Source organism: Vicia villosa, linkage group LG3 (assembly GCF_029867415.1).
Source record: "Vicia villosa cultivar HV-30 ecotype Madison, WI linkage group LG3, Vvil1.0, whole genome shotgun sequence".
Lineage (NCBI taxonomy): Eukaryota > Viridiplantae > Streptophyta > Magnoliopsida > Fabales > Fabaceae > Vicia > Vicia villosa.
The window spans coordinates 28386819-28405258 of record NC_081182.1 but is presented as its reverse complement, the minus strand read 5'-3'; the positions used below and the strand labels follow the sequence as shown (position 1 = coordinate 28405258).

Genomic DNA, 18440 nt, shown 5'->3' with positions numbered 1-18440 from the left:
GTACTTAACTTCGTATTTTGGATCGAGCGCGTAGTCGGGATTAACCATATTGCTAACCCTGAAAAGGCACAGAAAAGAAAATAATTTAGCGTAGGGTTAATTCTCGTAAACCCTGATTCGGACGTAAATCGATTTAATTAATTATTGATCTCGCGACCTAATTAATTAAATCGGAAAAAGAAAATAAAACCAGGCAAAAACATTTTTTATGAATTTTTAGAATTAAAATAATGCATACATGAATTATTGAAAATATATAAATAAATAAATATAATTAAATAAAAGATAACAAATAAATATATGAATAAAGTAATTTAAATAAAATAAATATTATATATTATAAACAAATAAGTAAATAAAAGGAAAATAAATAATAAATATAATGTATTAATAATATAAAAGAAATAAATTAAAGATTATTTATATAAAAAAAAAGGTTTTTAGAAAATATACATATAGTTTTATAAGTAAAAATAAAAAGAACAAATAACTAATACAAATATATAAATATATAATGAAATAGTTTTTGAATAAATAAAAATAATAAAAAATTAGGAAACTTAGCGTGTAATCCTGTGCAGCGCGCGTGTGAGGGAGCATGGTAGACTGGCATGGCTTGGTGTGTTGGATTTGATTTTAATGAGATCTAGTGGCTGAAGACACGAGGGTGCACGCTAACGCGTGTTTCATGTTGCACCGGATCCGTCTGCACATCATAGTCTCAGCGCGCGCGAACCGGTTTGAAACTGGCCAATAGGACGTTGACACGTCCTCATCTTCTTCCTTGGGAGATTGCAGCATGCGTTTTTACAGCGCTTTTGTTGAAGCGCTACGAAAGGCCATACTTTTTATACCTGTGAAAAATAGCGAACAACACAAAACAGAACAAAAATATGGCGCATATACACCATTGATATCGTCCCGAGGTCACGAACTCATTGGTACCTGAGATTTGTCCCAATTTTATCTGAACAAGGAAGCCCTCTTTCGAGCTCACAAACCCTAGCTATGGCATATCGCTCGAGACATCACAAGAACACAATTAATTCTCCAGAAACAATCAGAACATTGAGATAAACACAAATATGCATTCCAATATGATCAATGATGCTTGTATAATGCGAATCGATAAGAAAAAGAAAAGCAAACCGTGGAGCTTCTTAGGGGTTGATTCTGATCGTGTAAATTGATGGTGATGGTCTGGATAGCTTCAACAATCTTCAAGGAATGTGTTTGGATCAAAGAAATGCTCTGAATTCGCTTCTAACTCAGAATTCAACTTTGACATTTCTCTGAATTTTTGGACTCGGTTTTGACTCTTGCACTGCAGATTTCTCCTTTTTTGGGGTTTGGATCAGTTGTGTATTTATATTGGAACGTTTTAGGTCAACATATTTGTAGAGAATCTCATTGAATCATGATTTGCAACTTTGATTGGAATTTGATTTTGCAAATTTCTAACTATGGCCAAATCTCAATCTTTTTCTTCCAATTCTCTTGACCACGAATCTGAATCAAATATATGACTTAAATGATGATTTAATTTGATTAGAAACAAAATAAAATCATCTTTTCCTATTTTCTTTCAAAATATTTGATTAGTCTTGTATTTTTAATGAATAAAAAAATCATATAAAATCAATTATTCATCCATAATTCGTGACATGGCAAATGGAGCTTCTAAATGACTTGTATAGCAAGATTGGATCAAAAGAACTTGGGCCTATTTGCAAAATATTTGAATTCCTTCACATTTTTCCCTCCAAAATAGCCTAACTTTGACAAGGCCTATCTCTCTCATTTTTTGAGGTATGGAAGTGTTCCAGGACATTTTGGAAACCTTAGAGAGTCCTCTAACCAATGTCTTTGGTCCTATATCAAAATCATTTTCCATTCTCATTTTATGACCTTTTGAAAAAAATGTCTTTTGTTGACTTTTGAAAAGGACCTATAATGTATGAAGCCATATCTCTTAAACCATTGACCTATGGGCTCTGATTCTTGGACCATTGGATAGAGGAATGAATTCTCTTCAAAATGAGCTTTGGTGGGAATTTTTCTGATGAAGTATGAATATTTGGTGAATTTTCAAAGTTTGGTTGACTTTTTTAGTTCATGCCCAAAATAGTAACTCTTGACTTTTGACTTCCCTGATCTTTCCTTGCATCATCATGATCAACCCTTGATCAAATGATGATTTTAGGGTTATGAGGATGTTGTTGACCAAATATCTTGAGTTTTGACTATATATTGACTTGAAATGACTGTTTTGCCCTTGAGAGTCGACTGTTGACCTAATCAGGATTTGAGGGACTAAATTTGCTCTGTTTGACTTGAAACTTTATATGGAGATACTTTGGGATGTTAGTGACCCTATGGAACCACCTTGAGCCATTGATTCAATGATTTTCCATTGAATTAATCAAACCCTAATTCAGAGCTTTTGTATAGGAGAGTGTGTTTTGGAGCTTTGTCTTTTGTTCTGATTTTATGTGTGAAAAATAACATGGGCAAATTTTGGGGTATGACAAAAAGATACAATCAATTGTTAACCCAGTTCGGTGCAACATCACCTACTCCGGGGGCATCCAATTCAGGAAGGAAATCCACTATGATAGTATTAGTTCAAAGCTAAACAACCCTAGTTACAATTTATCACTTAATCACTACCTTATGTGTCTTCTACCTAGGATACTTCTAGATATGATAACCCATATCACTTTCAATCACCTCATTGATGATAACAAAAGACCAAAACCGAAGAATACACTTCCAATTACACACAATACTTTTTTGCTTAAAAGCTCATGAGTGATTGAAAATGAACAAAGAACAATCAGTCAAACTCTATGTATCAACATGTACATGAGTGGCATACACAAAACAAAGCACACTAAAGAGACTCTCAAAACCTAAGACTCTAAACTTCCCCTTTTCTTTTACAAAGTTGTGAAAGCCGAATTGCATTAGAATTAGGTTTCTCTTTATATACTCCCCAACTGTCCATGGGCTTTTAAATTTTCATCCAATTTGTTGTTGATCCATAAGCTGAGGGATGCACCAATTATGCAGAAAAATTTCCTTGAATCTTGGAACAAAACATCACAAGTTATGACGCTCTAGTTATGATCAAAATGCCACACGCCTATCATGATGTAAAACATGCTGAAAAATATACTTTCTCAATCTTTCTGAAATTTCTCCGCGTTCCTTTTCTGGCCATATCATTGACTTCCTTCGGCCTATAAAACACGTTAACCTTACCAAAAAGATTAAAAATACCATGTATTCTTAAAATATGGATAAATACGAAATTAAAGAAACTGACATATATACCACTCAAACTATATGAAAAATGCAATTAATTCGCCTACTTTCAGCTCTTAAAATGATAATGACTAGCGCAAAATTTGTGACTGATCACAACCCCAAATTTAGCTTGTTACATGTCCTCAAGCAAATTTCAAAATAAATTAATCATGTCACCCCTAATGAACCAAATTAAAAATACCACCATACCTCTGAGATCTTCCATGGATCTCTCTTGTTGCTACCTTCGGTTTTGCTTGATTACCAAGGTAGGCTAATCTGCTACACCTTCACTTTAAAGTAATGTTTCACTTGTCAACTCAATTCACACTTTCACTAAGTCTCTCGGGTGTTAATGTGTTTTACTATCAATATTCACAGTATGCAATATCATATCATAGGCTTGTATAAATTCTCTTTTGATGACAAGATGCACAACACACACACACACACACACACACTTTTTGAGGTTTCAAGGTTATAACGGAGCTAGGGTTAATGTGAGATAATTGTTGGTTGATTAAGTTGACGGTTTAGAGTCACTGTCGTCATTTTCATCACTATGTTTGTTATAATGCATCACTGATGGAATTGGGTCATTTAGGAGTAAGTGTCATGGATTATTCAACTTTTCACTTTTCTTTATTTCTCGGTATCCAACTGAGGTTCCTTGGTGAGTGCTCTAATGATGACTTTCTATTTTTTCAGACCAGTTGATTTTTCAACTTTTCTCTCTTTCTTTTCAAATTTTCAAAATTCTTCCTCTTTTTTTTTCCAGGTGCACTTACATTTACCAATTCTTCACAGTTATCCCAAAATTAAAGGTTGTTATTCCAATAACAACCCTAAACTTAGAATGAAATATAGATCCTGGAATTGAATGCAATTTCTCTGAACAAGGGAGGGAAGTGTTGGGCCATTGGATAAGAGTATATGGTAATAGTAACAAAATAATGGATACAAGCTCAATTGGGTTTAACAACGAATAATAATAATGAAATGGGAATGGCTAGAAAAGCTTGAGGATAACACAAAAAAACGTGTCTCATTGTATGCAATCATGCAACTCAAATCAAATAAGAACGTATGCAAGTTCTGAATGATAAAGACATACCTAAATGCTCTCTCATGATGAATGTTGTGTTTTGATTTTTGTGCTCTCGTTGTGTTGGGTATAGCTGACAACCTCTACAGTACATCTTGTGTGATGCAACTTCTCACTCAGTTATGATAAGAGAAATACTATACTTACACCTAAAAATACACCTACACCGTATATACATACTGTATAATTTACTTTTCATTTTATTTTATTATTTTTGAAAGCCTTGAAAAATGTGCCTCAATCAAAATGAATTTTGTAACCATGGTGTCAAAGATATGGTGTAAAAAATATATGTAAGCATAGCACAACTCTTATGATAACCATGTTCCATCTTTAGTTGAACTCAAGAAGACCACATTAAATCATTTCAGAGGTATCAAAATTCAGGGGTGTTGACATGCGTAGAGGATAAATAAGCATTTAGTGTGAGTACTTTTTCCCACAACCATTAAAGTTATCATTATCATATTTCTAGATGAGCACAAACTCCCAGAAAATAACCCCACTGAAAATAAAACAAAACTAGAAACTAATTTAAAATTGAAGACTATAAAATAAAAATTACTGTTATGAATTCAATGCCAAGAACAAAGTATAAAACAAGGAAGAATAAAGGACAAGGAAGAAGAGGAACACAATAATTGGTTATAACTGCTATTCTTTCACTTTCTCTTAGAACAAGATTACAAGTTTACAAGAATAACAAATAACCTCTCTCACCCTAAATTAGGGTTTGCAACTTAGCAATGATGAGAGACTAGTATGCTATTTATAATAAAACCTAACATACTAACTAATGGGCTTTTTCCCCAAGGCCCATTACACAAGCCAACTTAATAAACAAGCTAACTTAACAAATTAGGGTTTAAACACTAAAACCTAATTTAACATGCTAACAACTCTAGCATCTTCGACACAAGCATGTGAACAACCTTCGACTTCATGCTTAACCCTGTCGAACCAAGAAGCTACCCTTCGGCCATACTAGAGTTCAATCCAATATCTCACAAATCTCCACCTTGGATCTAACTCTACAACATCAAGGGAACAAACTAGCTTTCTTCATGCAGCTTTAGCAACTGCATACAGTGGAAAAACTTGCAACTCGGTAATATCTTGGTGATCATATCAACATCATTTTCTTCAGTCGAAACCTTCAGCACTTGGACTTCTCCACGCTCAATTACTCCTCTGACGAAATGCAGCCTCACATCAATGTACTTAGTTCGCTCATGATAGGCTAAATTCTTCGACAGGTGTATTACACTTTGACTATCACATTTAACAGTGATACCTCGACCTTGAAGTTTCAGCTCCTTCGCAAAACCTTCAAGCCACAATGCTTCTTTCACAACTTCAGTTAATGCAATATACTCCGCTTCAGTGGTTGATAGAGCAACAACCTTTTGATGTGTTGCTTTCCAACTAATTGTTATGCCAAACATAGTGAAAACATATCCAGAAATAGATTTTCTGGAATCCATACAACCTGCATAATCAGAGTCGACATATCCTCCAATTGCTGCTTTACCATCTTCACCCAAGGCTCCACCATAAATTAGGACTCTTTTCAGAGACCCATTTATGTACCTTAAAATCCACTCCAATGCTTGCCAGTGAGCCTTTCTAGGATTCGCCATGTACCTGCTTACAAGACTTACTGCGTATGCTATGTCGGGTCTAGTACAGACCATAACATACATCAAAGAACCAACTATATTAGCATATCTGGCAAAAAAGATGGAAGAAAATTTGCAAACACCCTCTTAACTACAACATTCAAATGGTGAAAAGTTCTATTCAAACTTAATCAATGCATCTTAGAAGAAATTAGAAGTGTTGGTACAAGGAAAGGTTGTTCAATATTCACAAAGAACCCTCATTGTGATTTTGGGAGTGAAAGAGGTAGATGACTCATATCAAAACATATTTGAAAAAGACGATGATGTTGATTTTGGAGGCTATTAGAGACTCACTACGTCTCCCAGGAACAAAATGGCTCAAAACAAACAAATTTGCAGACAAAATTGTTTAGAGAATGGATTTGAGACAGGTGCCTAAGGTATAATACCAGTTTCTTAAGCACTTTTGGAGGCCAACTGTTCACAATAAGATAATTAACAAGCTAGGCGAGTTCTGCTTCAGTGTGTCACATCTTGCCTACCCATTAACATAGAAAAATATAATTTATCAAGAGATTCACACCTGAGCAAAAAGAAAATATTAATGTTATACTTCCCCTATTTCATTTATGCATTGTGTAGAAGATATAAAGTACTTGAAAAAGCCACAGATGAAGTATCAAACCCACGAGCAGGCTTTGACAAATCTGCATATTTGAATTTGCTAAAACTAAAAGGTAGTAAAAAGGCACATTAGGATTAGGAGGTGAGTCATAAAATTTATGGTTAAATATGTTTTTGATTCCTATAAAATTAACAAATTTTGTTTTTTTGGTCTCTATTAAAAAAGTGACACGTTTTGGTCCCCACAAAATTATTATGCACGTAGTTTTAGTCCCTACTATTAAACCGGTGTGTATTTTTGAATGATTATTTTACAAACATGTTTAGAACGTTATAAATAGTTCTTCGAAAAAATAGGAACTCAAAATTTGATTTCTAAGTCGAAATTTGCATTATTTTTATTATTATCTTTTGAAATTTAAAAAATTCATATTTAATTCTTCTCATTTTAAAAAATTTATAATATTATAAATACGTAAGAAAAAAAATTATTCAAAAATTTAAAAGTATAAGAGTAATTAAATAACATAGACTAAAATTGTATGCATAAAAATTTTATAAAAACTAAAATATGTCATTTTTTTAATAGAAATTAAAAATAAAATTTGAAATATTCATCGAGAAAAAAAAACATATTTAACACTAAAATTTAAGAGGCAAGTTCTTCAACCAACAAAGAAGAACTTTTGTGGGAAATTTTTCAACAAATATCAAAGGACCAATAAGAGTTGTATAAGTTTGTAAAGGAGCAACATAGGTAACATAAGAGACTCTACTCTCTACACAAGGAGGAGTAATGAATAGGGCCCCATATCTTATGAGAGCTACCAGCAGTAAAAGAGTAAGACCAACATGAGCACCATCTTGCGGAGAAATTTACACCAGAAGGGACCCTGAAAAAAAAAGCAAGAAGGGAAAGAGCAAGAAGAAGATGAAGAACAAGTTTTAAGATGATGAATGCTCAACCTCTTCCATTAGATTTTGATTTAACACCAAATCACACATTTCGTCGTTTGGTTTCAATCTTAGTGCACACAAAATACTGCAGTCTTGTTAGAAAATAGAGTCCCAAAAGCGATGATCATGCTCTATTTTTGATGAATTGAGAGTTTTTTCTAGTAATAGAAAGGAAGATGATGATGGCGCTTTCATGAAGGATTCTCAAGAGTATCATATCTATGGTGCTTGCACTTGAAATAATGTTTTGAAACTAGATAACAAATAGAGGATATTTAATTAAAAAAATTACCTAGCTTAGTGGTCGGACATTGTACCATTAAGGTGATGAATTTATTTTGAACTCTTTTAGACGTAAATTTTTGAATTTTTTTATGTTTTAATATATAATAGCTTTAGAGAAAATAAAAGATGATATATATAAAATAATTTTACACCATAAATAAATAAATAAAAGGTCTTGCCAACGAGTGGCCTCAGAACATTCTTTAAGCATACTAAATAAAGAAAATATTCTTTATAAAAGTCATGATTTCAATTTTCAATGCATTTTTAATGCACGCATTTTTAAAAAAACTTACTATTTTAATCACTTAAAAATGCCTCCAAGTGACAGTAATTAGCATTTTCCATTTCCCATAAATAAACGACTTGAATTATTTGTCAAATTGATAATTTTTTATTATAGAAGCTCCGATCCTCATAGTTACATTTTACCTAAACAAAGCTATCAATAATAACGATGTTGACTGTTTAAGAAAAACAGTTAGCAGCCAAATCAATGTGCTGATTTCTTTAATCAACATACCATGTGCTTTTTTAAAGACATAATAATAAAATACAAAATAAAAATAAAAACAAAAATAAATCCCCATGAAATTCCACGGGTTCTATTAAGCCACGCATGCAAACACCAACCAGTAACGCCATTAAAATTCACATTGCAGCCAGCAAAGCAGAGAGAGGGAAAAAAACCAACAAACACCGCCCCGTCATCCTCTCCCTCCGTCGCCAAGTGGTTCCTCGAAATGGTGGACCCCTACGCGCTCGGATGGATCATATGCTCCTTTATCACCATCGTCGCGCTCTACAATCTCGTTTTCTATCGTAAGAATTCTTCCGAGACTACCTCTCAGAGCACCAGCGAGAATGTTACAACTGCCACAGGAGAATGCAGATCTTTTAATCCGGATGGAGATGTTGATATCGTCATTGTTGGAGCCGGTGTTGCTGGCTCCGCTTTAGCTTACACTCTCGGCAAGGTATTTTCAATTTTCAATATTTATTTGTTGTTAATTTCTGTTAGATTATGGAAATAGTATTGGTTGATAATACAGTTGTGAGTTTCTGTATAAATTAGTCGCAGTTTGACTATGATGAATTAAATAAATAAATATAGACCTTATTTCAGTTACTTCTGTTACGTTTAACTTTGACAAACATTTTATGAAATCCTATTTAATTATGGTTTAACCATAACAAATTTTAGGTTTTGTGCAGCCACCACCTTGCACATCCTCATAGCAGTTTCACTGGATTTTTGTTGTAGAAAATATTAGCAGAATTTAATTTCTTTATTTTTCTCAAAAGAAATTTCTTGTATTCATTGAAAATAAATGCAAAATACTTATATTTAGCCTTGGTTTCGACCATAATAAAAGTTACTGTGAATGTCTATGGTTAAAACCGTTGTTGTTGTTGTGTGAAAGTACTGAGTGGGGACTGAAGACAGATATTGTGACAAGACAGCCATATTTGTAGTACTTGCCAACTTTCAATTTTCAATAGTTACTTTTGGTATTTGTTTGAACTAATTTCAAATAGTATCACTTTTGTATTATATAAAATGACTTTAAATTAAATTTTTTCTATTGCTTTTTCTTAAAACATTTTTAGTTTTCATATTCTAGTTAAAGTAATATTCTATGGATATTCTTGGATATCTGTCAAATTTAGTTACTATTTGAATAATAATGGACAGTCTTAAGAAGTTAAGATTCAGTTTTCTATGGAAAGTGAAAACTGGCTTTTAACTTTACTTCACTTCAGGTCTTAAGGTTCTGTGGTCCAGCGCAGCTGGTCCTCCCTTTTTTGTGCCTTTTGTCTCCCATTTTGAGTTTCTTTTGTGTTTGAGCAAGTTGAGTCATGATGAAGTTTTGGAAAAATTTAAGTACTGTTTTCTAATACATTCACTTACAAGTTGTGATTGTGTTACTGTGATCTAATGTAGGATGGACGTAGAGTACTTGTTATTGAAAGAGATTTGAGTGAACCGGACCGAATTGTTGGCGAGTTACTACAACCTGGAGGCTATCTCAAATTGATTGAGCTAGGACTTGAAGGTAGTGCAAACTTAACTATATGTATACAGCGCATCGTGTCTTTGATTTCTAAATAATGGCTGATCTTGAATGCTGGAACTGGGAATAGACATGATTTTTTTTTTTTGTGTTTTTGATTCCACTTGGAACAAAAGAAAGAATGATCATGGCCTGTCTATAATTGCAGATTGTGTGGAGAAAATTGATGCTCAGCAAGTGTTCGGGTACGCTCTTTTCAAGGATGGGAAACATACAAGACTCTCTTATCCCCTGGAAAAGTTTCACTCGGATATTGCTGGAAGAAGCTTTCACAATGGGCGTTTTATTCAGAGGATGAGAGAGAAGGCTGCCTCCCTTCCCAAGTATTGGTTTCTTCCTTAAAATTACAGTCCTTGTTTGTTTGATATAAGGTTTCAATTGTTGTTGTTTGTTAGCACTTGTCTTATTTTTCTATATTATGTAGTGTAAGGTTGGAGCAAGGAACGGTTACTTCGCTGCTCGAAGATCAAGGTACAATTAAAGGTGTGCAGTACAAAACGAAAGATGCTCAGGAATTATCAGCATGTGCCCCTCTTACCATTGTTTGCGATGGCTGTTTCTCGAACTTGCGCCGTACTCTTTGTAATCCTAAGGTGATAAAATTTTCATCGTAAATGTATTTATGTATGATCTAGTTTTCATTTTTCTATGAAATTTGCTGAGAGTCTGAGTTGAAGATTTTGTGTTTGATGTGCGGGAATCATGAACAAGATAGGATTAGGAATGGAAGCATTAGAGAGTTTGAGTCACATTTATTGTAGAAAAGATAGTTGAATATTGACTAAGCCACCAAGGTGATTTGGGCATGTGTGGAGGAGACTTATAAATTCTATAGTAAAGAGAGTAAATCAAATGGAGGGTAGCTCATTTGCTAGAGGCAGAAGAAGACTAAGAAAAACTATCGGATTTAGATAAAGATATGATCTATGATAGAGTATTATGACATTGTTTGATCTATGTATTCTACGTTAACTAGGAAGTAAAACTCGATTGTTGTCATTGTATAAGGTTATAGCCTTATAGGCCTCCATAAGACTATAAACAATTCTGCATTTTGCTATTATTTTCTCCCCGCGTCTATTTCGTGTCAGCTGTGTTTTGTAAAAACTAGTAGTCTGTAGAATTCTGAATCGCCGGTTTTGTTTTATTTTTTAATATTTATATGTTTGCAGGTAGAAGTTCCCTCTTGTTTTGTTGGCTTAGTCTTGGAAAACTGTGAACTTCCATGTGCAAATCATGGTCATGTCATACTGGGAGATCCTTCGCCGGTTCTGTTCTATCCCATAAGTAGCACAGAAATTCGTTGTCTGGTTGATGTTCCTGGTCAGAAGGTTCCATCTATTTCCAACGGTGAAATGGCAAAGTATTTGAAGACAGTGGTAGCTCCACAGGTACCATACACTTGAAGTTCTACAAGTCAAATTTTTTATTAGGCTCCGACATTTGGTTACTTTTCACTTTCACTCTGAGAGAAGCATTATGTGTTACATTCTCGGCTAATAAGGGGGAAGTTATTGCAGGTTCCTCCTGAGCTTCATGATGCTTTCATAGCCGCAGTTGACAAAGGCAACATACGGACAATGCCAAACAGAAGCATGCCAGCTGATCCTTATCCTACTCCGGGAGCTCTTCTAATGGGAGACGCATTCAACATGCGCCATCCCCTAACCGGGGGTGGGATGACTGTGGCATTATCTGATATAGTAGTGCTGCGAAATCTTCTCAAGCCTTTGCGCGACCTAAACGATGCACCCAGCCTTTGTAGATACCTTGAATCCTTCTATACCTTGCGCAAGGTAATCGCACAAACTGACGCAATCACCTCTTTATCCTGATGTTTCTTCCTTTGAATGAAAAGATGATGCATAAACATTCATTAAACTATTTAGCTTTTCTTAATGCATAATCGGTCATAATCTTTGAATATACAGCCAGTAGCATCTACCATAAATACGTTGGCAGGAGCACTTTACAAGGTTTTTTGCGCATCACCTGATCCAGCAAGGAAAGAAATGCGTCAAGCTTGCTTTGATTATCTAAGCCTTGGAGGTTTATTCTCAGAAGGACCGGTCTCTTTGCTTTCAGGATTAAACCCTCGACCTCTGAGCTTGGTTCTTCATTTCTTTGCTGTTGCAATATACGGTGTTGGTCGTTTATTGTTACCATTTCCTTCCCCTAAACGCATATGGAGCGGAGCCAGATTAATCGCAGTGAGTAGGAATTTTTTGGGACTCGTTGCTATTTTATTTAAATAAATTGTCAGAAAACTAACTAAAAAACCAACTATCTTTTGGCAGAGTGCATCGGGAATCATCTTGCCCATAATTAAGGCAGAAGGAGTTCGACAAATGTTCTTCCCTGCAACTGTGCCTGCTTATTACAGAACTCCTCCAGCTGCATAAGTTTGTATTTAGTGAATATATGTTTTAATAGTCAAGGTGCTTTTAAATGTGGCTAGCATTGTTGTATTTTGATTCTTTATGGAGTCAATATTAAATTGCAGGGTTATTTTGTTATTTAATCCTCATATGATTGATACTTAAATAAAAGAGGCAACATCATAATCATGAGCGGCGTGAAATTATCTTTTGTTTGAGAGCGGCTATAGCGGGCATTAAAAAACTTCTACAAACTTGACCCCAAAAAACCTTCTACAATACTACCACGCCAAAATTCCTTCACTTTTTCCACATTAAATTTTCCAATTAAATCTCATCAGATTTGGTCAGTATTCAGTTGTGATTAAAATTGACTTGTTGATGTAGATGGTAATTGCAAAGAGAATAAGTTGATTAGAGCATAGTAGTGAAAGACCAAAACAATTTAAGGGGACACTATCTTAAGGCTTTTAACGGAATAGAAAGAAGAAAACTAGTGGAACACAACAACCTTTGGAAAAGATTTGGGTCTGATCTTCGGATAAACAGCTTAACTAAATTCTCATTCTATATGATGTTATTAATCATAAAAGAGCTTAAATTTAAATTTATGTTGCTTGTACAATCAAAGAGAAAATGAAGCCCTGTATAATATTTCTATGAACTATATTGGGAAATTTATAAAAATACATTGAAAATTGCTTATGGACATATCATAAGCTATATTTTATTAGTTTTTCCAAACACCTATGTTATACAAATGTTTATCTCACAAAATAAACTTAAAATGAACTCTTCTAAACAGCACTTAATTGTCCATCTCTGTCTATGGCTTCCATACTCAACCTTGAATGTTTGCCTGCGGCGTTCAAACATGGCAATGGCATTGGCACTCAACGAATACAATTTAATATTATTACCAGATTTTCTTTGTACAGCTCTGACTAGTAACTCATGTCTGTTAATTGTCAAATTCTGTTCCATTGAAGCATAAAGAAAAAATTAAACTGCTATCATAGTATATAATCATAAGTATACTCTTTTAGGCACACATATAATCCAGCTTCATTTCCAGAAAAAGGGGCACAAATATATAAAAAAAAAAAAAAAAACTAACCAAAAATATTATTCTGTCTTTGCTCAACCTAAAATGCATTCAAGGATCTAATGGACAAAACTTGGATGCAATTTTGTATGTGTTGTTTTTACGGTTCTACAATCAGAATAAAGCACATGAACTATGTAGTACACATGACGCATTTTAATTTTAATTGATAAACATAACAACTAAGCTTTGAACGAATCTAATACTAACTTAAAACAGTTTAAATATCCAAAGGGAGAGTCTAAACGGTTTTACAAGGTAGTTTGTCTAAGTAATATTTGGTTTTAGAAACAAACGAAAAATAGAAGTAGCAGTTAAAATCCAAAGGGAGAGTCCTTATAAATCACCATTGCCCTCATGGTAAAGACCGACCTTGTAAAAATAGGTTCACAATTTGGTTAAACAAAAAAGTGTGAGACGCATGACTAATCAAGTATTTGACAAAGAAAGTACTATTACAAGCAAATTGTATCCAAATTATTTGTAGCAATAACGATGACATTGTGTGAGAAAATAATTTGCCTAGAATGACAAATGACGAGCTCTGACTGTGTTTATGTGTATAGTATGTGAATTATTATGTGATCGCAACCCACTAGAATCTACCAAGGCCATAATACAGAGGCATTATGTACGTGATTGGAATTCTAATTAACTAACTGCATATATTACCTAGACAAATTTCTTAAACACAGAAAAATACTATAATCTCTCATGATTGCAGAAAATTTATTCACAACATATTCATAACTTAGCTGGATGAAAATTAAATGAGCTTTTTAATTACTTGGAATACCTCACATCCTTTCCGGTCCTGGGATTGATGGGCAGAGTTTGACAATTACAGATTTTGGTTATTTCTTTCCTGTTTTATGGCCTCAAATGAAGTCATCACTTCTTTGAACTTGGCTTCTGCAATGTCTGCCATTTTCCCGTATATGATTATATGATTTATAATACCAAAGTTTGAGATAACAGGATCGTATACACTGATAATAAGTCAAGACCTACCTTTATTATCCTGGTTCTGATCAGGATGATACTCCTTTGCCTTTGTCCTAAATGCTGACTGCAAAGGTAAGGGGATAATTAACACAAAATCAAAACAAAGTAACAGTAATGTAAGAAAGTGATCAATAAGATACAGTCTCAACAATATCAAAATACTAAATAATAATCTGAAGGGAGAACACGCTGCAGGACAACAAATCACAATAGAAGTCACTAGAACACTGTATGAGTAAGATGGAACACTACACTCTAGCAAAGGCGAATAGTTGTAATACCAAAACAAAGTAACAAAGTAATGTAAGCAATAAGGTACAGTCTCGACAATATCAAAATAATAAATATTAATCTGAACGGAGAACATGCTGCAGGACAACAAATCACGATAGAAGCCACTAGAATACTGTATGAGTAAGATAGAACACCACACTCTATTAAAGGCCAATAGATATAAGTTAGCCTCAAACACAAATCATAGGCTGGACCATGATATAATTTTATATGATTTACTACTCTCCAAAAGAATAGTTATGAAACTAGTTGTTTAAGAATAGTGCTCAAACACATAATTTTGGTCATATGAAAGTTCTGGTCATATCAAAGATGCCAAAGTAAAATGAGATGAAACACTTGCACCATGATGAGCTTGATGCACATAGCAATTTATAGACAAAATATTGCAAAACACCAACAGTAATGTGCAAGGCACTGTGAGAAAATAGAGTTACCTTAATTTCAGCATCTGAATATGGTGCTTTCCTAAACCTGAGGTTCACCAGAAAGTTAAACTTAATCGTTAATCATGAAAGCAAAACCAGCATGCTAGCTTCATTTGCAGATAGGACACGATCATGTACAGCTCTCCAAGCATTTACAAAGTTACAGTTTAAGCAAAAATTTGGACTCCATTCTGTTTAAGCTAGTTGCAACTATTACTAGGCATTAAAATCATATACTTCTTTAGGTCTAAAGTGCATACTGCTCTGGATTTACCATATAAGCATGTATCCAACCCATAGAGTATAAGGCATGTTCTTCACCAACACAGTTCTTATTTGTTTTACTTTTCTTCTATAATCTATAATACAAGCAGTTATCTTCCGGTAATATATGTAAACAAAACAAAATATTTCCTCTGAAGTCACATATTAGATAGACCATTGTCTTAGATTTCGGTGAGTACCTGTCAAGACCCAAAACTGAGTAGTGATGTGACAATGCATAGTTTCTGCTCTCTCTTGGAGTTTCTCGATAATTAGTCCTCCTGTCCTTGTATGAAGTATCAGTTTTCCAATACCAATCTTCTCTTTGGAAATGTTGATGATATGGACTAGGACCTTGTTCCTTCCAGCTTTCATAGCCTCTTTTGTATTTATTTCTTTCTCTGTTAAACACGTTTTGCATACGCCTTATTCGTTCCTACAAAGAGCAGAAGGAAAATCACACAGTGATTCAGAGTAGTGAGGCATATTTGTTTCTCTCTTATTTTAGCAATCTTTCATCATTTTTATAAATTTATCTTTAATAACTTGTATTTATTAGGAAACTATTTCCATTTTAGAGATAGTAGTAGAAATGGTGCATGCCATACCCAGCCTAGACCAACTTTTTTAGCAGAGTACACGAGAGCAGTATTATATGGTAGAAGCAAATTAGGCAACTGCACCCAAAATTAGCATAATGGAGGAGGCGAGACACAAGTCTTTGAGCTATTGGGCCAAGCACAAAGTTGTGCGAGGAACAAACGGGTCATATGTGTAAAGGTTCATATGTGTAAAGGTTGATATAGGGATGCAATAGCTTTTGTTTCCTGTCATAATAGAGTATACCTACTTTATCCCCTTCTAAGTGTAGAGAGTTAAAAAGGACTCAACTCTACAACAGACTGATATTTCACTCCAGTTACAAATTTACAATGGGACCCTAGAGGGGTACTATTTAGTTTATTATTATGTTTTCCTTGAGGAAAATCCTATTTTAGTTGAGCATATTTGAGTTAGTTACTTCAATTAATTAGTTAGTTGGGAATAGTTAAAAAGGAAGCATGTGGTGTTTATATAACAAGGGTTCAAGGGGGAGGATGGCAAGTGCTTTATAAGGGAATTGGTGCCGTAGAGCAGGGAGGTTGCAAGCCCCCAAGGTTCTACAAAGTTGTAAAAGGGTTTTTCCCCTAATTTCTTTGTAATAATATACCAATTCATATCAGTATCTAAAACTATTTTTCCTTAAAATAGTACTTGAGGTTTATTTTCCATGTCAGAGGAGAGGAGTACTCTTCCCTAAAAGAGTCCCCTATAAGTTTATTGTTCTAGATCACCTGAGCTCAAGCAAAATATTGCATTTCTTTCTAGCTTACTATAAAGCCATAAACTTTGTCTTATTCCCATAACATTGTGATTCGGACTTTTAACAAAATTACCGCTACCACACTACCAAAATTTCACTTGATCACGACAATGACAATGATGAACCCAACCAGATAAATAAAATAGCAGGAAAAAAAGAAGAAAACTCACAACTCTCTCCATCTCCTCTTCATACTCCTCTTGCATTCGTTTATTGTGTTTTCTCCACGCCTCTTCCTGAAAAGCCGTTCTATAAGAACCACCACTTTTTCCTTTCCATCCTTGAGACCTAGATATCTACATTCAAAACCATACACAATCAGTTTCACCATAATCACTTCTTATACTTCAAACACAATTAAAAACCAAAAAAAAAAAACCAAAAAACCTAGATTCGTCAGCAAAAATATTCACACACAAACCGATTAATCAATAACTGATTTTCATTACTTCAAATTGAATTAAATTAGCAATAAAATAGAAGCAGCTGAATAATCACCAGAGATATCCATTCAGCAGTCTTCCGTAGCTGACCGAACTGCAAATTCAAATTAGCATAAATTTGAAATTGTAATTGTAATCATAATTGATAAACCTAAAATCGAAACGAGAAAATCAAATCGAAGAACCCTACGACGAGAGTAGTGGCGGTGGCGCCAATCAAGCCGAACAGAATCGCTCCCCATAGTTTCGGGTCTTCTGATTCGTCGTTTCTAGCGTCTTTCTTCATTTCTTCTATGTAAATAAAGTTAGCATTCAGCGAAAATAAGAGCAATTACACAACCCCAACTCATATCCTTGGCAGCACTTTTTGTTTCTTCGCGTTTATTCTCCGAATGCTAATTCAAAATCGCGGTTTAATTATTTACAAAACCTTTCTGAATCTCTCGTTATTTTCTCTTTCGTCAAAAACCTTCAACGTTTTGTTTGTTCATTGTTATAAATCTAGATATTTATGTTGTATTTTTCTAGTTTCCGGTATATTTTCATTATTATTTTCAAGGTCTAATTTAACAAGAGATTAATTTTCAATCAAATAAAATATAAGAGATAATGACAAATAAGTTTTTACTAATGAGGAGTTGAGGACTATATATATAAAAGTTCTTTTGGAGAAATTTTTTTACATTGTTTTACAATAATATGAAACCATTAATTTATTTTTCCTTTTATCTCATCTTTCAACTATTTAAATTTATTTTTCTCATGTAATTAATGAAAGAAAATATTCGAAAATCTTTAATAATTTATGTTTCTCATACAATAATGATTACTTTTATTAATACATATGAAAGTTAAAAACAATTTATAAAAAATAATTGAGGAAGTATTTACTAATATAAAATATAGAAATCAATTGTTAGTATAAAAAAGTTTATAGCATCATAGCTGAAAATTAGTTAAGTTGAGCCGATCTCATTTTAGTTCAACTCAGCTCGATAATAATTAGTTCAGTTCAAAACTCGAATCAAGTTTGACACGTATTTTTTTAAGCTCAAACACGACTCATTTTAATTTTAGGAACAACACTAAGGTAAAACAACATTTTTGACACTTTTTTTTGTTTAATTTGTGTAGTTCCTTTTGGTTAACTGTATTAGGTAAAATAACATTTGTACAAGATGTA

The 18440-nt window shown here is 33.7% G+C and overlaps 2 protein-coding genes across 3 annotated transcripts; one reads left to right on the top strand and one right to left on the bottom strand.

Annotated features, from left to right (window-relative positions):
- The first annotated feature begins 8527 nt into the window (after positions 1 to 8527).
- Positions 8528 to 12498, top strand: LOC131660801 (squalene monooxygenase SE1-like). Its single transcript, XM_058930131.1, has 8 exons — positions 8528 to 8879; positions 9848 to 9959; positions 10126 to 10300; positions 10402 to 10570; positions 11150 to 11368; positions 11498 to 11773; positions 11909 to 12187; positions 12275 to 12498. The coding sequence occupies exons 1-8, from the start codon at positions 8646 to 8648 to the stop codon at positions 12377 to 12379; spliced, it is 1569 nt and encodes a 522-aa protein (XP_058786114.1). The 5' UTR covers positions 8528 to 8645; the 3' UTR covers positions 12380 to 12498.
- A 422-nt stretch (positions 12499 to 12920) lies between these two features.
- On the bottom strand, positions 12921 to 17754 carry LOC131660802 (uncharacterized). 2 transcript variants are annotated; one of them, XM_058930133.1, is made up of 8 exons: positions 17448 to 17754; positions 17313 to 17351; positions 16985 to 17110; positions 15652 to 15887; positions 15197 to 15233; positions 14472 to 14529; positions 14257 to 14381; positions 12921 to 13214 (listed from the first exon to the last, which is right to left on the bottom strand). In XM_058930133.1, exons 1-7 carry the CDS (start codon positions 17541 to 17543, stop codon positions 14302 to 14304), a joined length of 672 nt encoding a protein of 223 aa, XP_058786116.1. In that variant the 5' UTR covers positions 17544 to 17754; the 3' UTR covers positions 12921 to 13214; positions 14257 to 14301. The 2 variants fall into 2 exon arrangements, with proteins under 2 accessions (XP_058786116.1, XP_058786115.1); XM_058930132.1 differs by having other exon boundaries at positions 12921 to 13330; positions 17448 to 17752.
- Positions 17755 to 18440: the final 686 nt, after the last annotated feature.

What these genes read in the sequence shown, in the direction of transcription:
- LOC131660801 (XM_058930131.1), top strand. Translation starts at nt 8,646, where the DNA reads ATGGTGGACCCCTACGCGCTCGGATGGATCATATGCTCCTTTATCACC. An exon ending in AGACAGTGGTAGCTCCACAG is followed by an intron (nt 11,369 to 11,497) that starts GTACCATACACT and finishes AAGTTATTGCAG; the next exon opens with GTTCCTCCTGAGCTTCATGA. An exon ending in CCTTCTATACCTTGCGCAAG is followed by an intron (nt 11,774 to 11,908) that starts GTAATCGCACAA and finishes TTGAATATACAG; the next exon opens with CCAGTAGCATCTACCATAAA.
- LOC131660802 (XM_058930133.1), bottom strand. Translation starts at nt 17,543, where the DNA reads ATGAAGAAAGACGCTAGAAACGACGAATCAGAAGACCCGAAACTATGG. An exon ending in AAGAGGAGATGGAGAGAGTT is followed by an intron (nt 15,888 to 16,984) that starts GTGAGTTTTCTT and finishes TGCTCTTTGTAG; the next exon opens with GAACGAATAAGGCGTATGCA. An exon ending in ATTCAGATGCTGAAATTAAG is followed by an intron (nt 14,530 to 15,196) that starts GTAACTCTATTT and finishes TTACCTTTGCAG; the next exon opens with TCAGCATTTAGGACAAAGGC.